At 39.9% G+C, this 25,185-nt stretch overlaps 1 protein-coding gene across 3 annotated transcripts in view; it reads left to right on the top strand.

The window, feature by feature from the left end:
• The window catches only part of clcn6 (chloride channel 6), a 122,732-nt gene that overhangs the window by 54,216 nt on the left and 43,331 nt on the right, over positions 1-25,185 (top strand). For all 3 annotated transcript variants that reach the window (XM_049581656.1, XM_049581657.1, XM_049581655.1), the window contains exons 16-17: positions 21,831-21,987; positions 22,196-22,302. In XM_049581656.1, the coding sequence (XP_049437613.1) occupies positions 21,831-21,987; positions 22,196-22,302 (264 nt within the window). The remainder of the gene's footprint in view (positions 1-21,830; positions 21,988-22,195; positions 22,303-25,185) is intronic.

A 25,185-nucleotide genomic window follows, 5' to 3' on the forward strand; every position in this document is an offset into this window, starting at 1 on the left:
GGACATATCATATTGGGACACATATTTGTGATGAGGATGTCTCCTTCCTGTTATGGACTTTTATATTTTGTGTTATTGATTTTTAGTTATACGGACTTCAAGCTCTGGGAAAAGATGAACTGAGACCTTACGTTACAGACTGAGGGACTCGTGAACTGCATACTGATCAGAACTATTAAAAAAACTATTTTAACAATTATTAGTGTAACATCTTTATAATCTGATGGTCTGAACAAGGCAACACGGAGGAACGGACTAGATATGTATTTCCACATCAGACATTAATTTTGTTGACTCTGAATCATCATGGAAATAATGGCTGCGTCTTGCCTTTAGGCCCTCAAGCTCACTCACCTCAGCAAGGTAACTGTATGTGTCTTTGTGTGTATGTGTGTGTGTGTGTGTACACGTGTACTCATGCGTGTATGTACGTGCACGTTCTGGAAGCATGACGACCCTTTTTTTTTTTTTTCTTATGCTTACTTATCCATGTCCACATGCATGCACAATATTGTTTTTCATATTTTAATATTGTTATACACTTCTATTGATATTAGATTGGTATGACAGATGGTTCAGGTTCAAATAGAGGGAAAACTGGACGTTCTGTTCCTCACGTTCCATTTCATAGAATGTGAGGGGTATGCATAGTCAGGTGAAATGTGCAAAGGTTTTTTCTCATTTGAAACACTTTAAAACAGATATTTCATTTTTACAAGAGACACATCTGCGTACAGTAGACCAACAATATCTCAGTACACCCTGGATAGGGCACATTTTTCACTCAAATTTTAACTCTAAGACAAGAGGTACAGCTATCCTCATTAATAAGAATCTTAATTTCACCCATTCCAATACTGTGTGTGATTCTAATGGTCGGCTTATCATAGTAACAGGGTGCCTTAACCATATTCCAGTGGTCCTTGTAAGTGTCTATGCTCCAAATTGGGATGATGCAGAATTTATAAAAAAAAAAAAAAGAAAAAACTCATTTCATCAGTTCCTAATTTGGAAACCCACAGGCTAATATTTGGAGGCAATATTAACTGTGTGATGGATCCCACTCTAGATAGGTCCAGTTTTAGAAAGGTCTCACCATCCAAGCTGTCCCAGGCCCTATCCACCTTTATGGATCAGTGTGGCAGCATTGACCCATGGACATTTCTTCATCCAACTGGTAGGCAATACTCACACTTTTCGCAAAGACATGAATCTTATTCCTGGATAGATTTTTTTTTTTTTTAAATAGACAATACATTGCTCCTTTCCATAACATCAGTTGAATATTCTCCTATAGTTATTTCTAATCACTCACCTCTTAAACTTAATTTAAAGTTTGAAAATGAACAGAGAAAGTATTACCCTTGGAGATTTGATTCCACATTGTTATCGGATGGCAAATTATGAAATACGATTAGTCAAGCAATCAATTTCTTTGTGGAGACCAATAAAACAGAAGGTATTAACCTTCTGTTTAAACAAATCAGAGCAATCAATCAGTCAAGCAATCAATTTCTTTGTGGAGACTGAAGAGGCAAAAATCGGTGCCTGGAATTGGGCCTGGAGGCTCCCGACCTTGTCCTCAGAAACACTGGAGACAGGCAGAGTCCGATGCAATCGAGTTTAATGTGTTCACAAGCTTCAACACATACAACTCATGAGTCAAGCCCTGGAGCAGGACTGAAAACTAGCTCTCAGCACATCTGCTTTTATGCTGGTGGAGACTGGGTAGAGTCTCCACCTCCTTCTGCTAATCCATCCCACTCCAATCCAAAGCTATTGGTGGCAACCTTTTTCTTTTTGTCCAATCTTGAACAAGCCCGTTTTTAATGGTGTATCACTTTCATTTTGAACCTGGAATGTCCCAAATCTTCCACCCTTAGCTTTAGATTTGCTTTCACTTTATTTTTAAAAAAACATGTGAATCTTAGGGACCTTCTTTATGCAGCCCCTTGTGCTCTTATGCAATATAAACCTTTAACTGTGCATCAGGTGATACAAACATTTGAATGTGTGTGTGTGTTATCATTATACAGAACATGATAGGTTATATGTGTGCTCTTTAGTGTGGATACAGTGTCAGCTCATAACTCTGTATTGTGAACACTTCGACATGTATAACAGTGCTTTAACACATATAGATGCATTTCAATCGGTTTTATAAGACCTTATACATAAAACATGGTTATATGATGGTTATGTGGCTTTTGTTTCATAATCAACTTATGCGGTATAACACTTCTACTTGATTAGGGATTAACTCTTACACTACAAGACCAATAAAACAGAAGGTATTAACCGTCTGTTGTATTGGTCTCCACAAAGAAATTGATATTGACCAATAAAACAGAAGGTGTTAACCTTCTGTTGTATTGTTCTCCACAAAGAAACTGATTGCTTGACTAATTTTAACGACTTTTGTTGCTTTAACTACCAAAGTGAAAAATGATGTGCAGAGGTGGAATAACTTGCCACTCTCTCTAGCAAGCAGAGTTCAATCGATCAAAATGAATATCCTGCCTAGATATTTATAGTTATTTCAATGTTTACCTATTTTTTCAAAAAAAGAGAGAAAAAAAAACACTTATGTGTAATTTGGATAACAAGTCACCAAGTCCAAGTCACTGTGGTGAAAATCAAGCCGGCCAAGTCGATTTCCTGCTATAAGTCAAGCAAGTCACAAGTCAAGTCATACTCACAATTTCATAAAGATATTATAACATAAACTGTACCCAGCGGTGGAATGTAACTAAAAACATTTACTCAGGTAATGTAAGTACAAATCTGAGTTTTTCTCTTCTCAAACTACGTCTAGAATAGAATAGAAAGAACTTAATTCATCCCCGAAGGGAAATTCAGCTGTCCAGCAGGTCATAAAAGACGAAGAACAACCACACTTCCCTTCATCAACAACAACACAGTGGTATTAAAACAGACATAAAATAAAGTTAAAATAAATGCATAAATAGAAACTATAATAAAATAAAATTGTCCATTCCACAGTCCCGCCAGTTGTTGCTAATATGTGATGTGTGTAGGTGTGTGTGACTGGATTCAGGAGGTGTTAAACAGTGTTATTGCAGTGGGGACGAAGGATCTCCTGAAACGCTCTGTTCTGCAACACAGTGAGATGAGCCGACTGCTGCAGCTGCTCCTCTGTCACTCCAGGAGGCTGTGGAGAGGGTGTCTGCTATTGTCCATTATAGCTTTCAGTTTGTTCAATGTGGCCCTCTCCACCACAGTTCTTAGTGGGTCTAGTCTCCTGCTGAGCACTGCCCCCCGCCAACTTTACTTTGGTAATCATCTAAGTCAAAATGAGCTCCACCTCAACCATCTACAACAGTAAAATCCTGCTTTTACATGAATGCATGAGTCAGAATCATCTAATGAGATTATAAACAGTAGCAGACTACAACAGTCACGGGTTATTTTTGCAGTTCATATACAAGTAGTTTTTCCTGATTACACTCACATATTTTTACTTAAGTAACACTTTAAATGCAGGAATTTGTGTTGAATTTGACTTGTAACAGATCATTTTTACAGGGTGGTATTAGTTACTTTAACTAGTGTGACAGATTTAAATTCTTCCTCTGGTCAGGTGAAAGACTCCACTCACATAACATACCTGCTGCTGTAACAGAGCAGTTGAGATAATACCACACTGTTAAAATCCCCAAACACGAGCCAAGCAGGAATGGGAAGCCAAAAAAATGTAACTGAAAAGTAGCAGATGCGCACAGCAAGCGCACATACACACACACACAAATAGTGAATTTATTTTAGGACAGCAGGCAGGAACAGTGGTTACACACCGTGGCAGTATCAAAACCTCATACAAATACAAGGAGAGCCTGAGTATATAAAGCTAGCAGCACATGTATCACCTCTGATAGTGGTGACTGTGTGTGCGCAACGACCCAGGGGTCACAGTGTGTTGCTGGTTGCAAAGTCAGTTGTTGAAGAGAAATCGGGGAGAAGCTATCTAAATATGTATTAGGTTTTACAGCTGTGTTTGAGGTCAGATTGGTTCCATTTGAGGGCAGGAGGTCATGAATTTATATAGTTGCAGTAGAATTAGAATTTTGTCATTAAAAAAGCTCATAAAATCTTTACTGCTAAGGTCTAAAGGAATACATGTCTCAATAGAGCTGTGATTCTCAGTCAGCCTGGCTACAGTGCTGAAAAGAAACCTGGAGTTGTTATTATTTTCTTCTGTTAATGCTGAGTAATAGTTTGCTCTGGCATTGCGGAGGCCCCTCTTATACGTTTTGTTCCCAGACTAAATGAGATTCTTCTAGTTTGGTGAACTGCCAATTCCTTTCAAATTTTCACGATATTTGTTTTAATTGTTGGGTTTGAGAGTTGTACCAATGAGCAAACTTTCTTCGCTTTGTTTACTTCTTTTTAAGAGGTGCTTCAGAGTCGAGTGTCGTTTGCAGCGAGCCTGCAGTGCTATCGACAAGATGATCAGTTCGTCGTTTGTTAAAGTCTGTATAGGAAACTTCAGTTACAGAAGGACATGGTATTAAATTTAACGTTGATGGAATCTTTTTCTTAAATTTTGCAATAGCACTATCTGATAAACATCTAGCATAGTAACTGTTGCTGAGTGGCATGTAATCAAATAAAAAGAAGTCAAACGTTATTAAATAATGGTCTGATAGAGAGGGATTCTGTGGAAAGACTGTTAGGTTATCAATTTCAATTCCATACGTTAGAACTAGATCGAGGGTATGGTTAAAACAGTGAGTGGGTTTATGTACACCCTGACTGAAGCCAATGGAGTCTAATCATGAGATAAACGCAGTACGAGGGAGTCATTATCAACGTTAACATGAATGTTAAAATCGCCTACAATAATAACTTTATTTGATTTAAGAACTAAACTGGATAAAAACTCTGAGAATTCAGATACAAATTCAGAAACCAGGCCAGGAGCACGGTACACTATAACAAATAAAAGTGGCTGCAAGGTTATCCACATCGAAAGTAAAAGACTAAGAACAAGGCTTTCAAAGGAATTATAATCTAGTTTAGGTTTAGAGCTGATTAACAGACTAGAGTTAAAAATGGCTGCAACAGAACAGCTTTTAATTTTTATTAGGTTGTTATGCACAGCTCCTCTTTGTTTAATTTTAGGTTTAGATAATTTAGGTGGTCGGGGGACGTTTGTATAAAACTATGGGTACTATGAGTTGCACTAGAAGCTCAGAGAAGCATGTAAGACTGATCTCAACTCTGGGTTGTCAGGGTTTTGAATTACTAATAAACATGGCCAGGTTTCTAGATATGAGAGAGCAGCTCCATCCAAAGTGGGATGAATGCCGTCTCTCCTAATCAGACCAGGTTTTCCCCAGAAAGTTTGCCAATGATTAACAAAACCCACATCGTTTGCTGGACACCACCTGAACAGCCAGCGATTAAATGATGACATGAAGGGTCAAGAAAAAACTATGGAGTCAGACATAGTTTGAGCAAATTCACACACCATAGCAACATTAATTTTTGTGACCTCCAATTGGCATAACCGGGTGTCATTGCCGCCGACGTGAATAACAATCTTATGAAATCTACATTTAGCCTTAGCCAGCAGTTTTAAATTTTACTCAGTGTTGCCCGCTCTGGCCCCAGGGATACATTTAACTATGGCCGCTGGTGCTGCTAACTTCACGTTTCTCAAAATAGAGCTGCCAATGATCAGAGTGATCAGAGGCTCAGCGGGTGTGTCGCTGAGTGGGGAAAAACAGTTGGAAACATGAACAGGCTGGTGGAGAACCGTGGGCTTCGGCTTGGTACTACGCTTCACCGGGACAGTTACCCAACCCCCTGCTGCACGGGGTTTACCGGGGGACTGCTAGCAGAGGCTATGCTATGTGGGTCTGTGCCGGCTACAGGGGGCTGGCTAACTACCGCAGCTACAGAGTGATTTTCTATGGTGCGGAGCCGCGCTTCCAATTCACTAAGCTTCGCCTCCAACACAGCAAATAAACTACACTTGTTATATTTACCACTGTTGCTAAAGGAGGCAGAGGCATAACTGAACATCTGGCACACCGAGCAAGAAAGAGTAGGAGAAGGAGAAGTCATCGCTAAGTGTTGAGCTAATGTAGCTAACAAGGCTAATAACGTGCAAACAACAGCTAAGATTAGCAAGAAAGTTGTTAGAAAGAGGAGAGCTATAGGTGCTTAATAGGGCTGTAGTCTATTGGTCGACTGGTCTATTATTTGGTCGTTATGCTCTTGTCCGACCAAATTCTCATTCTCTCTGTGTTACTTTCATAAGGAGAAAAGTGCTACCAGAGATATTGGATGAAGCGAGATACCCAACTCAGCTCACTTCCTGATTTAGTGACGTCAGCGCCACGCCCCCGTAGGAGACTTGCGGCAGCTCTGAATGTATTGCCATCAATGAGGAAAATGAACGTGATCACAATTTATGGTCAATTCTTTCGCCTTATAGTCACTAAAGTAAATATTGGGTTTGTTTTCCACAAGCCACACATCTTACCAACATTCTGACACTAAAGCTGCATTTTTCATCCGCACAGATCAAGAGAAAATTAACTTTGTTTGAGCCCTGTCCGTCTCAGAAAACAAGTTCTCGCGAGATCTTGTGATCTTGATAAACAGGCGGTAAAATCACAATTAGCTTACAAACAGTTATTTACCACTAGTAATAAATAAAAAAGGCTAAGTTGGCTGTGAAAATGGGGGTGTTTTCAAAACGCCCCTTTTGTTTACACAACGTTGAACTCGCCCACCCTACGCTCAGTGTCGTGGTGACTTAGACCTCCTGTCAGTTTCTGTACACTGACACCATTTCCCTCAATGGGAACAAAGCTTGTATTTACTTGTATTTCACAGATGAGAAACAATAAATTGTGAAGACAGTAAAGCCTCGACTAAAGTAGCATTTTAAGTCTTGTGTGGGATTTATCCTTTAGGGATTTATACTTCGGGATTCATCCTGGCTTCATAGAGGAAATCTCCGCTCGTCGCTAGGCTAATTTATACAATGTAAAATGCCACAGGCCGGTGCTAATAACGTTAGCATGTTGGATTTGTTTGGAAAACGTGTTTAGTATAAGACAGTTGTTTTGTAGGTGAATCCCGTGAGTTGTAATGGAGCCAAACTGTGTGCAGTTACCTTTGTTAAATGTTGCTGTTGTTCCTGGCTTTATATGAGACAAGGGGAAGATCACTAGCTGCTAGGCTAATTTATGCAATGTAAAATGCCATAGGCCAGCGCTAATAAAGTTAGCATGTTGTATTTGCTTGGAAAACGTGTTTTATTCTGTCCTCACAATTGCGTTCTGAGCAAGACTAGACAGATAGCGAACAAAAACTCCAATAAACCGTGTTCTTGAGAAAGATGTGGCTTTACTGGTGGTCGTTTTTGTAAAACTGAAAAATACAATACAAAGCATATATCCGTGTACAGCAGTGGCGGTTCTAGGCCAATTTCAATGGGGGGGCCAAGCTAGGGCCAGTCCTTTTGATACAGGGGCACATACAAGTACGGTCAAATATCTAAGTCTGAACAATAAGATATATATATATATGTGTAAAGGGGTCCGGGGGCATGCTCCCCTGGGAGAAAATTTTGTATTTGATTTAAAGGCATCAATCTGGTGAATTCTGATGGCAGTTTATGCCTAGATTTCAACATCTTTGTGCTTTTTATGTGTGAAAAATGTTCCATTTTTACTGATAAAAACACTAGGTGTATGTTATGGTGAAGGGTTACACTTAAAATACGGCTAAGTATTAGTGGTTAAACATTTCAGTAATCAAAAGAAAAATGACTGACGTACTGATCTGCCTCTGGAGGGCTATTTTAATATTTAAAATCATGTGCAGACAAAATATTCTTTTAAAATTCTTACACTCACAAGTACAGTTCCAGATACGCAAAACAATACAAAATACGCAAAACGAAAGGAAAACAAAAGGTGAGATTCAAATAAATTACACACAAACAGGCACAAATTACTGCTTTCCTCCCTCAACAACATGGACGATAAAACAAAACTTAAGAAAAGGCACTACCTAAAGTGTCCACTAGGGGTCAGTAAAGGACGAGTAACTAAACAGGGGCCAGAACATGTTTAGTATAAAAACGGTTGTTTTGTTGGTGAACCTTGTGATTTGTGATGGAGCCAAATTATGTGCCCTTACCTTTGTTAAATGTTGCTGTTGCCCCTGGTTTTATATGAGAAGAGGAAAAGATCACTAGACGCTAGGCTAATTTATACAATGTAAAATGCCATAGACTTGACTAATAACGTTAGCATCTTGTATTGGTGGGGAAATGTGTCCAGATAAAGACAAGTGTTTGTCTGTGAATTGTGCGAGTTATAGTGAAGCTGATTTGCATACTTGTGTTTGATATTGTCTCTATTAAGCCATACTTAATGTGTGTTTTGAATCAACTAAACTTTACAGCACTTAACACAGCCGTTCACCGCCGATTAGTGTTTTGGAGGTGTAACTGCAGAGTGACGCAGACACACCACCGCAGAAGTAAAATTAACATGCAATTTTTTTCTTTTTTTTTTTTTCCACAACTAATCAATTAGTTGAAGATTGTGTACAACTTTAGTTGACCAAGATTTTCTTTGGTTGACTACAGTCCTAGTGCTTAAACAGAACTAGTGTAGGTTAAGACGTGAAGTAGATGTTAAGCAACTGAAGTGAGAAAAAACAGAAAACAAACCGGTAAGAGTTCGCTAGAGCAGCACAGAAATGCTATCACAGAAACATCGGAAATGGCACAACACGCTTACCGCAGTACGTCAGCCCGTCAGCCCAGGTAAGGTTGTCTCGTCAGCCGTTCAATATTATTGTCAAAGTTATTATTAAGGCGTATAAAAAATTTTGCAATTGGCCGGCTTTGTCGCTTCAGGTATAATGTTACTGAAGGCACAGCCAAAAACAAGAAAACTCAGGACAGACTACAATCTTGGACGTGGCGAGCAAAACCTAAAAGTTTAAAAGAATTTCGATCGTAAGAAAAGAAAGGGTTACGCAGCAACCGAGTATAAGAGCGTAACAGGTTAAAGCATAAAGAGTATAACTAGAAGGAAGGATGGCAAAAAGAAAGAAGAGAAAAGTAAAAGGAAAGTAAAGGAAAGTAGTTAAAAGAGGGAAGTGTAAAAGTAAAGTAAAAAGTCTGGAGATGCGCCAAACTCACTAGTTTTATCTGACCAGGCTGAGTGGGCGTTTTTGAGGCAAGGCGGGTCTCTTGGTTTAGACATTACTTGATTTCGGAGGAAACTTAAAGCAGCTGTGAGGAACTATTCATTTTCGTTGATTATAGCGCCCCTTTGGTCGAAGCAGTTTGACACCCACAGCCTGGTGTCGTAAAATTCCGACTGCAGCCGGCAATTACCGCATGCATTTGTTTTGGAGAGCGAGAGGATTAACTAACGCCAGGTCAGTCCAAGTAATTAGTGGAAACAGCAAAATTACTCAGTAAATTCTCCTGTCAGGTTTCTGTTCTGATCTAATCTAATCTGTTGTGTATTTTGAGCTACTAAGGCTACTGTAGTAGTGTGAGCCTCAAGTTCTTCTGGGTAATGTAGTAGCCGTTGTTGTGCTACTGGAAACAATGAGAAGCAGCTGTGTACGTTCGGTGTAAGGAGGAATAAACAGTTAACAAGTCATCTGCTGAGTCCGCATTATTATGTGAAAAGAATACTCAGACAATTTGGGAGTTATGCCCTTTCTCTATCATTTTCATATTTAGACAGCGGTTAGCATGGCACTTGTAGGGGGTCAGTACATCTTGCGCGGAGGGATACACCGGTGAGCAACAGCTGCAGCTGGCTCTGGGACAGGTACGCTAGGTCACTCGGTAAAAGCAGACAAAGAGACGACACGGACGATATTACTCACCCGACTGAAAGCTGTTCCTCAGCTCCTGCAGGCCTGGGGCGTTTTTTCCAGTTCATCTTAGGAACATGAAAAAAAGTTTCAATCACGCCAGGATTAGTGATTGCTGCAAAGTTTTCATTCCTCGTGATGCATTCTCTACGGCGGTTTTCCTCCTGATGATATATCTCCCCAATGATGGTAGCACCGAATCCCATTCTGTGCAACTAAATGGGAGCGGAGGATTCAGCCTCTCTTCTCGCCCGCTCAGCATCTAACACGTGGAGTTCCTCATCTGTGTACTCCGGCTCAAACAGGTATGGCTCTGGATCTGTGTCCACTACAAGAAACTCTTCAAAATCACTTTCAAAGTCGTCCATTGCAGCTACTAAAATCCGGAGATATCGCTTGGCTAAATAAACAGCTGAGTTTTGTTTGCAAGCTACGTCTGTGCCCGCTCACCGGTGTATCCCTCCGCAGATCACAGCGCAGGACGTACTGACCCCCTTTAAGCTCAATGCTAAACGCTGAGACCCAGCCACTGGACGTACAGACACAAAAAAGATAGCGATAATGTTGTCTCAATATGAAAATAATAGAGAAAGGGCATAACTCCCAAATCGTCAGAGTATTCTTTTATGTGAAGATACACAGTGAAGACATAACATAATCCTAACACAGCAAAGCTGTTACCTGCAGCCTTCGCTTGCAAAGCTAACGCTACTAACGTTAGGTCAGCCCAAGTAATTAGTGCAAACATGCTAACGTTACTCACAAATTAGTAGTAAAGTAAGACCTGTTCATAAATGTTCTGGTGTAGCTCTGAATTTCTTATAAACTGAGGACAACTGCCTGCTGTATATTTGTGTTCAAGGTCACAGTCACAGATAATTTTAGATGATGCTCCTTCATTATCTGCCATGACATCAAAAGTACAACCAAGTCCTCATAGATACATCTCTGGTAAAACTGTTAGGTGTTATGTGTTCGGCAATGCCTGTTACGCACTGCTTACTCGAAGAACACTGTAAACACGGCTCCTTCTTCTGTGGTTTAATCGCTGCGGGCCGCTGCGGGCGAGCAGAATCACTTCCGCCTCGGGTGCCGTGTTCTGGTTTGCTGACTTCCACTGTGTGTCCGACCTGAGCAAGGCTACGCTAAATAGCCATATAGAGAAAGGCTTTTTTGTCGCTGTTGGGTTCAAATAAATATACGGATCTTCAAGGGGGGGGGGATACGAACTAGGGACAGTTTTATTAATGGTAAAAAGTTCCCCACAGCTGCTTTAATGAACTGTATTTTGCAATTTTATATACTTTAACATATTACGCGAGATAGACGCATACTCTTCCTATTATGGTCAAAATCGACTCTTAACATCAAATTAGATTTAATACGATTATTATACCGCATACAGTACAGGCCAAAAGTTTGGACACACCTTCTCATTCAATGTGTTTTCTTTATTTTCATGACTATTTACATTGTAGATTCTCACTGAAGGCATCAAAACTATGAATGAACACGTGGAGTTATGTACTATGTTATGTAAAAAGGTGAAAATGTTATGTAAAAATGTTATGTAAAAAGGTGAAATAACTGAAAACATGTTTTATATTCTAGTTTCTTCAAAATAGCCACCCTTTGCTCTGATTACTGCTTTGCACACTCTCGGCATTCTCTCGATGAGCTTCAAGAGGTAGTCACCTGAAATGGTTTCCACTTCACAGGTGTGCCTTATCAGGGTTAATTAGTGGAATTTTCTTTCTTTATCAATGGGGTTGGGACATCAGTTGTGTTGTGCAGAAGTCAGGTTAATACACAGCCGACAGCCCTATTGGACAACTGTTAAAATTCATATTATGGCAAGAACCAATCAGCTAAGTAAAGAAAAACGAGTGGCCATCATTACTTTAAGAAATGAAGGTCAGTCAGTCCGGAAAATTGCAAAAACTTTAAATGTGTCCCCAAGTGGAGTCGCAAAAACCATCAAGCACTACAGCGAAACTGGCACACATGAAGACCGACCCAGGAAAGGAAGACCAAGAGTCACCTCTGCTTCTGAGGATAAGTTCATCCAAGTCACCAGCCTCAGAAATCGCAAGTTAACAGCAGCTCAGATCAGAGACCAGATGAATGCCACACAGAGTTCTAGCAGCAGACCCATCTCTAGAACAACTGTTAAGAGGAGACTGCATGAATCAGGCCTTCATGGTCAAATAGCTGCTAGGAAACCACTGCTAAGGAGAGGCAACAAGCAGAAGAGATTTGTTTGGGCCAAGAAACACAAGGAATGGACATTAGACCAGTGGAAATCTGTGCTTTGGTCTGATGAGTCCAAATTTGAGATCTTTGGTTCCAACCGCGTGTCTTTGTGAGGCGCAGAAAAGGTGAACGGATGGATTCCACATGCCTGGTTCCACTGTGAAGCATGGAGGAGGAGGTGTGATGGTGTGGGGGTGTTTTGCTGGTGACACTGTTGGGGATTTATTCAAAATTGAAGGCACACTGAACCAGCATGGCTACCACAGCATCCTGCAGCGACATGCCATCCCATCCGGTTTGCATTTAGTTGGACCATCATTTATTTTTCAACAGGACAGTGACCCCCCAAACACACCTCCAGGCTGTGTAAGGGCTATTTGACCAAGAAGGAGAGTGATGGAGTGCTGCGGCAGATGACCTGGCCTCCACATTCACCGGACCTGAATCCAATTGAGATGGTTTGGGGTGAGCTGGACTGCAGAGTGAAGGCAAAGGGGCCAACAAGTGCTAAACACCTCTGGGAACTCCTTCAAGACTGTTGGAAAACCATTTCAGGTGACTACCTCTTGAAGCTCATGGAGAGAATGCCAAGAGTGTGCAAAGCAGTAATCAGAGCAAAGGGTGGCTATTTTGAAGAAACTAGAATATAAAACATGTTTTCAGTTATTTCACCTTTTTTTGTTAAGTACATAACTCCACATGTGTTCATTCATAGTTTTGATGCCTTCAGTGAGAATCTACAATGTAAATAGTCATGAAAATAAAGAAAACGCATTGAATGAGAAGGTGTGTCCAAACTTTTGGCCTGTACTGTATATCAGCAGAACACAAGTATGAAATGTTTTGTGCACACACCCTACAAACTAGTCTGCAGTTGCATCACGTACAAAATGAGAATGCACATATTAATAAAGACAAGTTGATTAATCAATGCAACTATATCTTAACTCGAAATATAATATGGGATTCCTATGGAAACCCTTCTTAACTATTGTTGGGAACATAATTTTAGGTCTCACACAGCAGCACCAAATATGTAGGGATTTAAATTCGGGCTTCACACGGAGGCACCAAATATGTTGGGAACATAATTTTAGGTCTCACATGGCAGCGCCAAATATGTTGTGATCAACATATTAGGGCATCACACAGATGCACCAGTTATGTTGGGGTCAATTGGCTATTGGAAATAATTAATAAGTATTAATAATAATTAATGAAAATTAATAATCATGTTAAATAATGTGACTTAATTAATATTAAATCACCTCGTGGGGCATCATTCCCATAAAGGGAAAATGATAGCCAGTTAAAGATATCAGTCTCATAAAATACGCTAAACTATTAATTTGGAGTTTCAATTAATAATTAAATTAATGACAACAACCAAAATTCACTCTTGTGCAACATTAAAGGCATGATTCCAAAGAATTATATTTATTCACAAAGTAGCAAAGCAAAACCAAACACACAAATTCTAACTAACTATATACAACCTTGGTGTGTGTCTGTGTGTGTGTGTGTGTGTGTGTGTGTGTGTTTGTGTGTGTGCGCGTGCGTGCATGTGTGTGTGAGAGAGAGAGAGAGAGAGAGAGAGAGAGAGAGAGAAAGACAAAGGCGGGTGTGGTGATCAAAGGCCTACAAAACAAAATGTCTGACAACAGAGAACTACAAGATGGCCGAATCAAAGCTGGCTTCAGTTCGGGGAAGGTGTTTGTCTGACCGTGTGGTCAGGACAAAGACAAAGGAAAAGAAGCAGGAACTTTGAGATGCCTGTTTGGGTGTAGCTCTGTTGAAAGCATATTTGTTAATAAGTCTATGTCAATGTGATTTGTGTTGCAAACGGTCTGGATTAGTGCAGAGATTGTTTAGTTGTGTGCAAGAATCTGTTTGTGAACAGTATTAGCAAACTAAACACTTAGCCTTGGCGAAGCCAACTAATTAATGACCTAAATGCAAACAATCACAACAATACCTCAATGATAGCATTAAATCACATACAGCAAGTTAAACAGTCTTGCTTAGCCTGTAAATCTGTGATAAAGCTATGCCCAGTTGTTACTTTATCGATCCTTGAGTGGATGGGAGAAAGAGTCACTTGGTGGTGTACTGCTTTGTTAGCCGGCACAAGCAGGCTGGGAAGAGCTGTGGTTCCAGCTGCAGTCTTTGCTGTGTCCTTGTTCCAAAGGTTCTGATCAGTCAGAAGCCAGTTGCTCGGGGTCCTTGCAGATTTCGACGCTGGGTGCTAACTCAGTTTCTTGTTGCTGGAAAGCTAGTTGCAAACCTTGTGCTTGCAAGTCTAACCTCTCTGGTTCAGGTTTGCCTCAACCTTGAGGGTTGGCAAGTCGTGGTCCAGGAAAAAGAGAGTCTGTTAGCAATTAGCCCCACCTTTGATGGTTCAGGGCAAGGAGCAATGGCCTGAGCATCTGGGCTGTTCCAGGCCCAGCAGGAAAGAGGTGTGGGCTGCTTCCCATTTCCAGAGTGAGAGCAGGACTGTTTGAAAGGAGCAGAATTTAGCTTAGAGTTTGGTGACATCACAGAGGGGCATGTCACTGTAACAGTACTGCCCAGTCAAGCTTGATGAGTGGTGTCTCACTGAGGTGTGAGATGACCTCCTGTGGAGATGAGTGTCAAAGAGCTCTCTTTATTCGAAGACAGAGAGCATGCAGAGAGGGAAAAGCCTGTCCAGTTTAGATCTTAACAAATGACAAATCATCTGTGGTCCTGTGAATCCCAACACTATCATCACAAGATGGCAGTATGACTCTGTGTTAAATGAGGGATTAAACATTTGAAATTGAACACTCATACGATGACCTACAAGAGTGGAAAAAAAATATTCAACTAAAAAACAAGGATTATGCACAGTTACAATTTTAGAACATGGATAAAATGTATAGTTTACTTTCAGGAGACATTTCAGGTTGGTTAACAAGAGAAACTCCACTCAGGAATTCATCCTGAATTTACGACTTCCACATCTGATGGTCTTATCTTATTTTCACTAGGGTGAGAGTAAAACGTTTGATCTTGGCACATGGGGCTCTGGTCAGCCATGTTAAAGGGAAAAAGCATCAAGACTACCAAAACCCACTCAACAGAATGCCAGTGTCAGCACATATTTCAAAGCTGTTGTAGCAAGGCCAGATACTGTTCCAGCTTTGCGTCTACTGTATGTGTAGACACAAAGGGATTCCATATCATATTCCACACTACGTTTTTGTTAGAATGCCTGTCTTAGGGCAAAGCACACTGGAGCAAGAGTGTCATGATAGTGTGCTATGATTGTCTAACATTACTTATATTAAACAGGGTTCCTGCAGATCCTTAAAAAGTCTTAAAATGTCTGAAATTAAAATCCGGGAAATTAAGGTCTTAAATTGTCTTGAGTTTACCATTAATTTGCTGTAGGTATTAAATTTTCAGACAGTGCGTTTAAGGTTGATGGGAAAGCACAATGGCCCACCATAAAACATCTAATAGCGTGTATTTTTTTGATTAACTTAGTACAAAGACAGTGTTGTCAATGAGAGACTCCGCTATGAACATCAGTTTAACGGTATGTCAGCTACAGACGTTGACGTAAGACTGTGTGTCGCCATTTTGTTGTTGTCGAGGTGAGCGGTCAAAAAAGACTTTTTCTTTAGGGACCATGGGACTCAAAGTCGTCGAGTCACATAAGAAAGGAGGAAAGCACCAGCAGTACATGGCAGCAATGAGCCATAGCGGGGACAGGCTAATCCCTGTATTGTTTGCAGCACGACGTTACAAGTAGACTTGCACTGATTAATTGGCAGGGCTCGGAATCGGGCTGGTTTTCACGTGATCAGCCATGACCTGCGACCAGCCAGTCAGTCTAAAATGCCGATTTAAAATGCCGGTCAAATTCCTGGCGCGCCACATGATTGACATCGCGTAATATCAGCAGCGCACACACATGCACATGTGCAACTCACGGCTTGGGTGATGTGAGGAAGGGGACCCCAGGGACACACTGGTTTGGGTAGGACAACTATGGAGTAAATGATTCCGGCCAGAGTATCAGGTTCGAAAGGATATTTTAATTTTCAATGACAACAACAAACAAAGACAAACTGAAAAACACACAAAGTTGACATGCTAACCAAATTAAACTCACTCTACTGTAAGTGAAACACAGGCGGCTTCTCACCTTAATCATTGACGCACACACATCAAAAGAGAGAAGGAGAAAGTTGTTAATTGTCCGTGTTGAACTTAACTGTGGAGCTCTCACTGCTAAACTGTGCCACTTGAAACTGTCGAAGCGCGTGTCCACGTGCGGAAGATGCGTGTGTCTGCGCGCTTACTGGCAGGCGCATCCTGAAGGCCTGTGTGAATTTTCCACAGGCAATATTTTTACTTTTTGTCTATTCAAGAAATTATCTACAAATGCTATACACCAAGAATTATTATTTTATTTATCTATGTTTTTATTTATGTATGCCTTTTTTACTTATTTATTTTAATACTGTACTTGAAGTTATATTTGAGCAAAAAGGAAAATGTTTCTTAACCTGTGTCACTGTTTTTGTTTGTTTGTTTGAGATGATTTTTGAAAAGCTGGTTGAATCTTGGTTAAAATGTTCTAATAAAGGAAAGATATAAAATATTGCAATATCTTGTGTGCTGTAAAGTTGTTTGAAAAAAAATGAAATTGGAATCGGCCATCCAAACACTCTGCAAATCGGAAATCTGTATTGGCCCAAAAAATTATCGGTGCAAGTCTAGTTACAAGTTCAGACTCCATCACCACCTCCCATTCGGCTATGAGAAGCTTCATTTCACTGCCAGAGACACAAAAGGCAGAGGTACTGTGGGTTCTCCACACTGCGATGAGGCACAATTCATTTAAATCTAACGAGGACATAAGTGGCGTCTTTGCTGCCATGTTCCCCATTTCGCAGGTTGCAAAGACATTCACCTGTGGTGAAAATAAAACGGCATATGTCGCCAAATATGGCATCACTTCTTTCATCAAGAAGGAGCTTTCCTGCAGAATTAGTGAGAAGCATATGTTATCATGTTTGATGAAAGCATGAATAAATCGAGAAAGAGCAAACAAATGGACCTTCATTTGCGGTTCTGGACTACTGATGATGAGACCGGCACACACACCATGTCATCTCCCGCTACTATGGGTCGGAGTTCAGGGGTCACTCGAGAGCCAAGGCCATGTTGGGACATTTCAGTGTAAGTAATGTTACGATTGTGTTTGAAATCGCATACTATTTATACTATGTGTGGTGTAAAATTGAGTATCGTTAGTGCAGTCCAAAGCCCCTATGCTAGCGGTGTAAACACCAACACTCCCCTGGTTCTCAGTGCTCACTATCCGGGCAGAGTCAGCAGAGGACCGCTAGATACATGGCTAACTGAGATAACAAACTGGCTAACGGCAGCTACAATTAGCAGCAGTTCTTTGAAAGCATAGCTTTACAAACTACATTGGAAGAAGTTGAACTACAGCAAAGCTGCCCTAGGGATAAATCTAGTATGGTTATTTAATTTTATTTTTCAAATAGCACTAAATCACAACAGAGATCATATAAGGTCACCGTTCCCATAGAACAGGTCTAGACCATGTCTTTTTATTAAACAAACTAAATAGCCTTATGTTATTTATCTTATTTATGCAATTTCATTTCATTTCTGTCTCTACAACATTTGTCCCCCACCCCTCAAGCAGTAAACCTAGGGTACCAATAATGTAATGATTAATGTAAATTATTGTGTGTGTGTTTGTGTATGCCCGCATTGTATTGTTATTTATTGTATATGTGTGTGTGTGTGTGTGTGTGTGTGTGTGTGTGATTTAGTATCTGTATGTGTCTATGTGTATATAAGTAAGAAATCATTAGAATAACAAATAATAACAAAAGAATAATTGCTATTATCACAATTAAGTTGTCAGGGGTTTTGATGGATGTTTTTGATCTCTCTCTCTCTGTGCTATATAAGCACAACCATTATTATTAGTATTAGTATTAATATTATTATTATCGTCATCATTACACTAATGGAACCATCCCTTAACCTAATGTGGTTTACTTGGCACATTGAATTGGTGATTTCCTCTTTTTTTCCAAATGTGCAGGAAGGTACAAAGGAGCTGAATTTGAACAACATGCTCTCACTGTCAATGGATGGGCCCAGTGTTAATTGGAAGTTTGTTGAACTCTTACAAGAGGAACACAGAGAGCAGTTTGGTACAGCCCTACACTACAAATAATTGGGAGTTGTGGCCTTCACACAATGCACAACTTGTTCAAGAATGGCTTCGGGTGTGGCAAGTTGAGAAAGTCCTGAAAGTCCTGCACTACCTGTTTCATTGTGCACCTGCAAGGAGGGAAGCCTTTGTGTTAGTGACCAAGTGTGATACATTTTCTCTGACATTTTGTGGACATCGTTGGCTGGAAAACCTTCCAGCAGAGGAGAGAGCCATTGAAATTTGGCCATATATCGTCACCTATGTGGATCAGGTCAAAGCCAAGAAGCTCCCCAATCCAAGGTCATCGTCATATGACAACATCGCAGAAGCCCGGATGGATCCCATTATCCTGGCAAAGTTGCACTTCTTCATGAGTCTCTCAAGAAGTTTTCAACCTTTTCTCACCAAGTACCAGACAGATGCCCCTATGATTCCCATACCCTGCAGAGATTTGGAGGATCTAATCAGGGTAGGCCTAATGACTACTAAAAATGTATAAATGGTTTAGTCATTCAAGCACCATTATTTACAGAGGATATGAACAATAAAACAAAGTAATGAGTTTTCAGCATGTTGATGTTTGTAGTAAGTATTCTAAATAATGTAATACTTTTTCTAATTTTGATTATAATAATAATTATTATTATTATGCCTGTGCTATTCTGTTTTCAGAGCCTTCTCAGACACTTCATAAAGCAAGACGTCCAGGTTGATGTTTCCCCAGTAAAGCTGGTCAAGCTTGATGTGACAGACCAAAGGCTTTGGGTCAGTCCAAAGCAAGTGGACATTGGCATGGGAGCCACAGCTGCCCTCAAGGTAACATTTATTATCTTAGATGACTTCAACAGTGTGTTATAGCAGCTGCAACGTCACTTGACTAGTGAAGTAATTATGTTGAAAATTAAGAGATTAGATGAATTGTTTAGACATCAAGCAGTTGACATATTAACTGGATTTGTCAAATGTTGTGTAGTGTAAGTTACACATAGGAAGAGTTTAATTGATGTTTCAGGTGACACTTGTGACTTTTGTGCTTTTGTCAGGGAATGTCAGGCAGTCAGAGTGGTGGAAGTGAGCGTGATGTGTTACTGTTCATCCGAGACAGCTAGAGTGCTCTGTCACAAATTTGTCACAACATTCTATTAAAGTGCCCACTGAAATACCCCACTGGCCGAAATATGATGTGCCTGGACCCCCAAAAGATGCGCGCTGAACCAGACACATCCCTGCAAAAAAATGAAGGCCCTCATCATGAAATTTGTGCAGGACAAGAAGTTGTCAGGAGGAGTCACAGCGGGTAATATGTGTAGACATAGGACATGTGAACAATATGCCTAGTGTTTAGCAAAGGGAGTCTTTGGGCTCCTAAATCAGTGGTTTTAAAAGTGGATTCCAGGGGTCCTTGAGGAGCAAAAAGGGGAATCATTTATTTTCACTAAAATTCTTCATAGTTCACAGTGACAGAATGTATGTCTATTTTGGTCATGGGATTCATACACTTTATGTAATAAAACATCTAAAAGCAAAAATATTAAAAGATGGGGATTTGTGGTCTAATTTGTGTCAGTTTAGGGTTTATTTTGATCAGCAAATTGCCATATTTTAGATGTAGAAGTTTAACTAGCCTATTATTTTGCAGTTCATCATTTTAGTTGTATTTTATCATTGGAAATATAGCCTAGTATGAGTTATAACAAATGTCTGTAGGCCTAATATTTAACTGGAAAATAGTACAAATGTGCTTTACTTTATCTAAATGCAGGTGATGAGATTGCACAACAATTTCAGCAGTTCCTCTTCAGTGAGGCCAGAGGAGAGGAATTCATGGCCTTCAGTGTGTTGGACGGAAAATCACGAGTTGACAGCTTCCTGCATAAGGCCATGAATGGATATGCAGAACTTTGGAGCTTTGTGGAGAAGCTGCTGCTTCTGTCCCATGGACAAGCTACTGTGGAGCGTGGATTCTCCATAATGGAGATGTGCAATATGAACAAGGACACTGTAGTCTCACAGAGACTAATCTGTGACTACGTGAGCATGTGTGGTGGAGTGCTCAAATCGGTACAGGATCAACTTGGAAGATGAGAGGAAGAAAAAGGAAAAGACAAAACAGATGGACAAGAGAAAAAGGGCTGAAGATGAGCTTGAAGAGCTATGCAAGAAAAGAAGAACAATCTCAAGTGTGTGCGAAACTCTAGAGAAGGATGCAGATAGCCTTGGCAGAGAAGGCTGAGAATACAGCAGGGACCAAGATGGCAGAACTCATCACTAAATCCAACTCAATGAGAAAAAGATGCAAGGACAAGAGAGGGGAGTTGGTGGACCTAGACCGTGAAATTGAGAAGAGAGCGACAGAGCTATGCCACATGTCTTGAGGAGAATTTGGGATGTTACAAAACAATGGACCTCTCTGTTCATTGGTTTCTCTCTTTAAGTCATGTAATAACATTTGTGTTGTTTTTCAAACAGTTATGTACATTACTGCTTTAAGTGATGTAAGTGTTACTGTTATTATTCTGTCTCTTAATTTGGGAAAAAAGGTCCCTAATGAAAAATGTTTCTTAATTTGCACATTGCACATTATTGATAAAAAATGTGAAAAGTGAAGTTTTGTTTTCCAATGTAGGAGGCAATAAATTGTGTATTTTCTACCAAAGAAATCGTTTTGACATTTTAAATTATATTTGTTGAGGTCTTAAAAAGGTCCTAAAAAGCATTCAATTTGACTTTTAAAATGGTGCAAGAACCCTCTTAAACAACCTACAGTAAATAAAGGCATGGAAATGGGGTTAAATGTTATGAAAAAGTTTTTAATATTCATTGGTACAAATGTGTTTGAACCCGAACATCCCTGCTGGTCATGCAGGTCTACAGTCCACATGATGGAATGTGCTAACTAGATGATTTTCTCTGTCTCAGTCTTTTTCACTTCCTCTGCTATCACAGCAGACAGCGATCACTGTTAGCATACTAACTGTGTGCACTTCACCTCACACATTCTCACTGTATATTCCTCCCCCTGCTCTTTCTCCCCTCAGCTTCCTCTAATTTAGGGTTGCAGCGATATACCGGCTTCAAGGTATACTGTAATATAAAAGTTGACAGTTATCATACCTTGTACATTTGCTTATGTACAATATTGAAAAAAATGCAACTGGATGAAGAATCTCACCTTTATTTTACTTATTTTTATAAAGGAGACTTTTTACACATACTTCCATTAACAAATAGCTTGTTTCATTTATAGTAATAAAATGTTTGTTCAACCATATCAAAACCCTTCTGTTTTCATTTCTTTTTAGGGTCATATTGACTGATAATAACAATAAATGTGTAATATCGTTATAAAACAGCAATATTTTTGGAGATAGTTGTACCGTTGTACCCTACTCTCATCACATATTGATTCCCCACAGTCTGGAGTCATACTGGTTCCTAATGTGCGTCTGTCCTCTGTTAGGAAACTGGGAATGGATATCTACTCCGGGACCTTTGCTCTCATCGGAGCTGCCGCCTTCCTTGGAGGCGTGGTCAGAATGACCATCAGTCTGACTGTCATCCTCATTGAATCCACCAATGAAATAACATACGGGCTGCCCATCATGATCACTCTCATGGTACACTGTCATGTTATATATTTCAACATTTTCTACTATCAACCAGTGTGCTGTGTTTTAATGAATCGGATTATATGAAATTATTTCATGTTTGTCTGACAACAATATTAAGTAAAGAGATGTGTTGATGAGTTCAGTGGTGTGTATGATCCAGTTGTGTATTTCCTGTCGGGTTTCACGTAGTAAATGGTTTTGTGTTGATTATCAGGTTGCCAAATGGACTGGAGATTTTTTCAACAAGGGCATCTATGACATCCACATCCAGCTGAGAGGAGTGCCACTGCTGGAGTGGGAGACTGAGGTTGAAATGGACAAGTAAGATTTGTTGTTTAACAAACAACAAAACTAAAGCTGAAAACACACTGGCGCCCTGCAGTGTGGTGCATCATGTGACACGTGTCAAGTGCCGCCCCTAACACACACTGGATGTGTCGTGCTGCAGCTCATCAACAGACGACCGTGCAGAGTTATTACTACTTTTACTAAGAGATCTATACTTCTTCCACCTCTGCATTAGCTTAAAATCGTGGGGGGGTGGGGGGGGTGGGGTGGGGGGGGGGGGGGCATTAAATTCTGGGGGCAGCGAGGCTGGAAATAGGACAGTGACATGAAATGTCATGGGGCAACCACGGGGAAACCAAAGGGGTGTATTTTATGATGCTTGGCATTGGCTGCCAGTGTGGCTTTAAGAGACTCTGGTGACTCCTCACAGCCATCTGAATGCAGCAGGTATCTGTTGCATCTGCAGTCTTTTATTGGATTGATGATGTCACTGTTATAGCGTGTCGGTGTTAGGCAGTAGTGATGCTACAAGTACATTTTTCTGTAGCATGGTGGTAGCACTGCTATTTCCTGAATTAACCCTTTAAAAACTGACCTACAGCAGATGGCCGCAGGAGATTGTTGTTTGTGTGATTCCATTTAAACAGATCAAAAATAAGAACTATAACAACTAGAACATTCAGTCTTTTAGCAGAAAAAAGCTAAGGCTTTTGGTTTAAAGCGTCATATCCTCATGTTACCTTACCTTATCTGCTGTGCAGATGTAGTATTTTGCCATATTTACACTGTAATTTCCCCTGGGAATTTTTAGATCATTGTCATAATCCTGTATTTATTGAGCTAAATAAAAAAAAAAAAAATAGAACATTCAGTTTTTTTGTAGCACAAAGTTAAGGCTCCTGTCTTCCATGTCATCATGTTCTATGTTCATAATGATGTTGTTGCGCACATCACATGTGGTGCAAAAATGCGCTCTGGTGCCAGCAAGATGAATAATGAATCCATTACAATGCCTTTACACTCCGCTCATAAAAAAAAAAAAAAAAAAAAAAAAAAAAAAAAAAAATTCAAATAACTTATGGAGTCTTAAGAAAGATGTTTCATGTTTATACATGTTCATGTCATGTTAATGATAATTTTAATACTTTTAATAATTCTTATGGTTTATTGACTTACATAACCTTTCAGCTGAGGTTCCACAGATTTTAGAAATATGAGGCATTTGAAGGTGCTCTAAGAAATGGCATCACAGTTAGCAAAAATACCGATCTAGGCCCTGATGGAACATTTCTATTGCAGAGATCAAAGGGTTGAAGAGCTTTTCAGTAGCTTAGCTCTTTTATTGATCCAGAAGTGTAGTAGCTTCCACACAAACTACATTTTCCCAAGCATTTTTGAAGCTCAAGTGCTGTGGAGCGTTCTGCTGCAGTCTGAAATGAAACTGCTAAGCACCAGTAGGTGATGGCACCGCCATACACAGATGTGCATGTGTAGCTGACAGAGGCACTTCCATATGACAGTGACATCATGTACCAATCCTTGGGCTGATACCTACAACATTTCTGCTGCAGGGAAACACAGACACACAAGCTTGAGTTTACTTGATGGAAAGAATTAGACAAATGAAATACTGTACATTTAGGGGGAAATAGGTGGGGGAAAAGAGAACAGAGGAAAAGTGGAAAGGTTTTAAATACTCTGACATAATACTTTTGTAGTTTTAACACTGATCAGCAGCAAAGGTGAGGAGGTAGTGGTGTGTCCAAGGACTGTCTGTATCATATGAAACTCAGGAAAAAACAAGGTGCTCTTGAAAGAAAGGGTCAGCACAAGGGAGGAAAAAATAAACTTCATGCATGAAGCATAAACAAATGTACCTGAATTAAGTTTTCATTTTTTAAAATTATATTAAAAAACATGGCTACTTGCATTAAAACACCAACCTTTTTTGACCTTAAGTTCACCATATGATTCCCGAGCGCGGCACTGCTGCTGCTCACCACTCCCTCAGGGGATGGGTCAAATGCGAATGGCCCCTTTTTCTCTAAAATTTAGAGAAAAAGGGGCCAGGCCATAGATGTATGATGCACATTTTAGTTGAAGTGAAGTGTTAAAACATATTTTTAATTTGGTGTATAGGCTTCACATTTGTACAGCTGAAGACTGTAAGAATCGCTTTAAACCTACAACAATGATTTATGAACATTAAAATGTTAAATAAAAGAACTGTTATTCAATTTTTTGGTTAACTCCACATGGAGCCACTGGAGAGGTGCTAAAGAGCCACGGGTTGCGTAGCCCTTAGGTAAAGGAAACAAATACATATAAAGACTGAGGTTACAAACAATAACTCAAAAGTAACTCAAAAATGAATAGCTAAAACTAGAACAGGCGGTACAGTGGCTGAAGCCCAATGTCAGCTTGTATTGACTTCAGCCCCCCTGGGACCCCCAAAAGGATAAGTGGTTACAGAAAATAAATTAATAAATAAATTAATAAAGCTAGAATAGATAAGAAAACCATAATTTACTCCAGTATTTGCAAATCATGCACTGTAACTGATGTTAATATGCTACAGTGTGGTATGCTGTACATTAGTTTAAGATTCTTTTTGTTGCCAATTTGATTTTTGAGCAGTGAGAACAGCTTATGGTTTAAAAACAAAACAATTTAACATAACACTTATTGCCTGCCTATCTGTTTGACTGACAGTTTCATTGATCACTGAGACAGCATTGATTTGAAATGAAGTTGGTTTAATCTAAAGAAAAAATAACTTTATCGTAGTTAAACTACTTTTGCCATGTTGCTGTAGCTTAACTTCCTACATTTGTCCAGGTGGGCACTTCAGTGTACCTTCATTTCATGTAGAGTAACTGGCAGCTTTGCACACAACACTTTCTATGCAGCTTAGCC

The sequence above is a fragment of the Epinephelus fuscoguttatus genome, linkage group LG7 (genome assembly GCF_011397635.1).
Source record: "Epinephelus fuscoguttatus linkage group LG7, E.fuscoguttatus.final_Chr_v1".
NCBI classification, from domain to species: Eukaryota; Metazoa; Chordata; class Actinopteri; order Perciformes; family Serranidae; genus Epinephelus; species Epinephelus fuscoguttatus.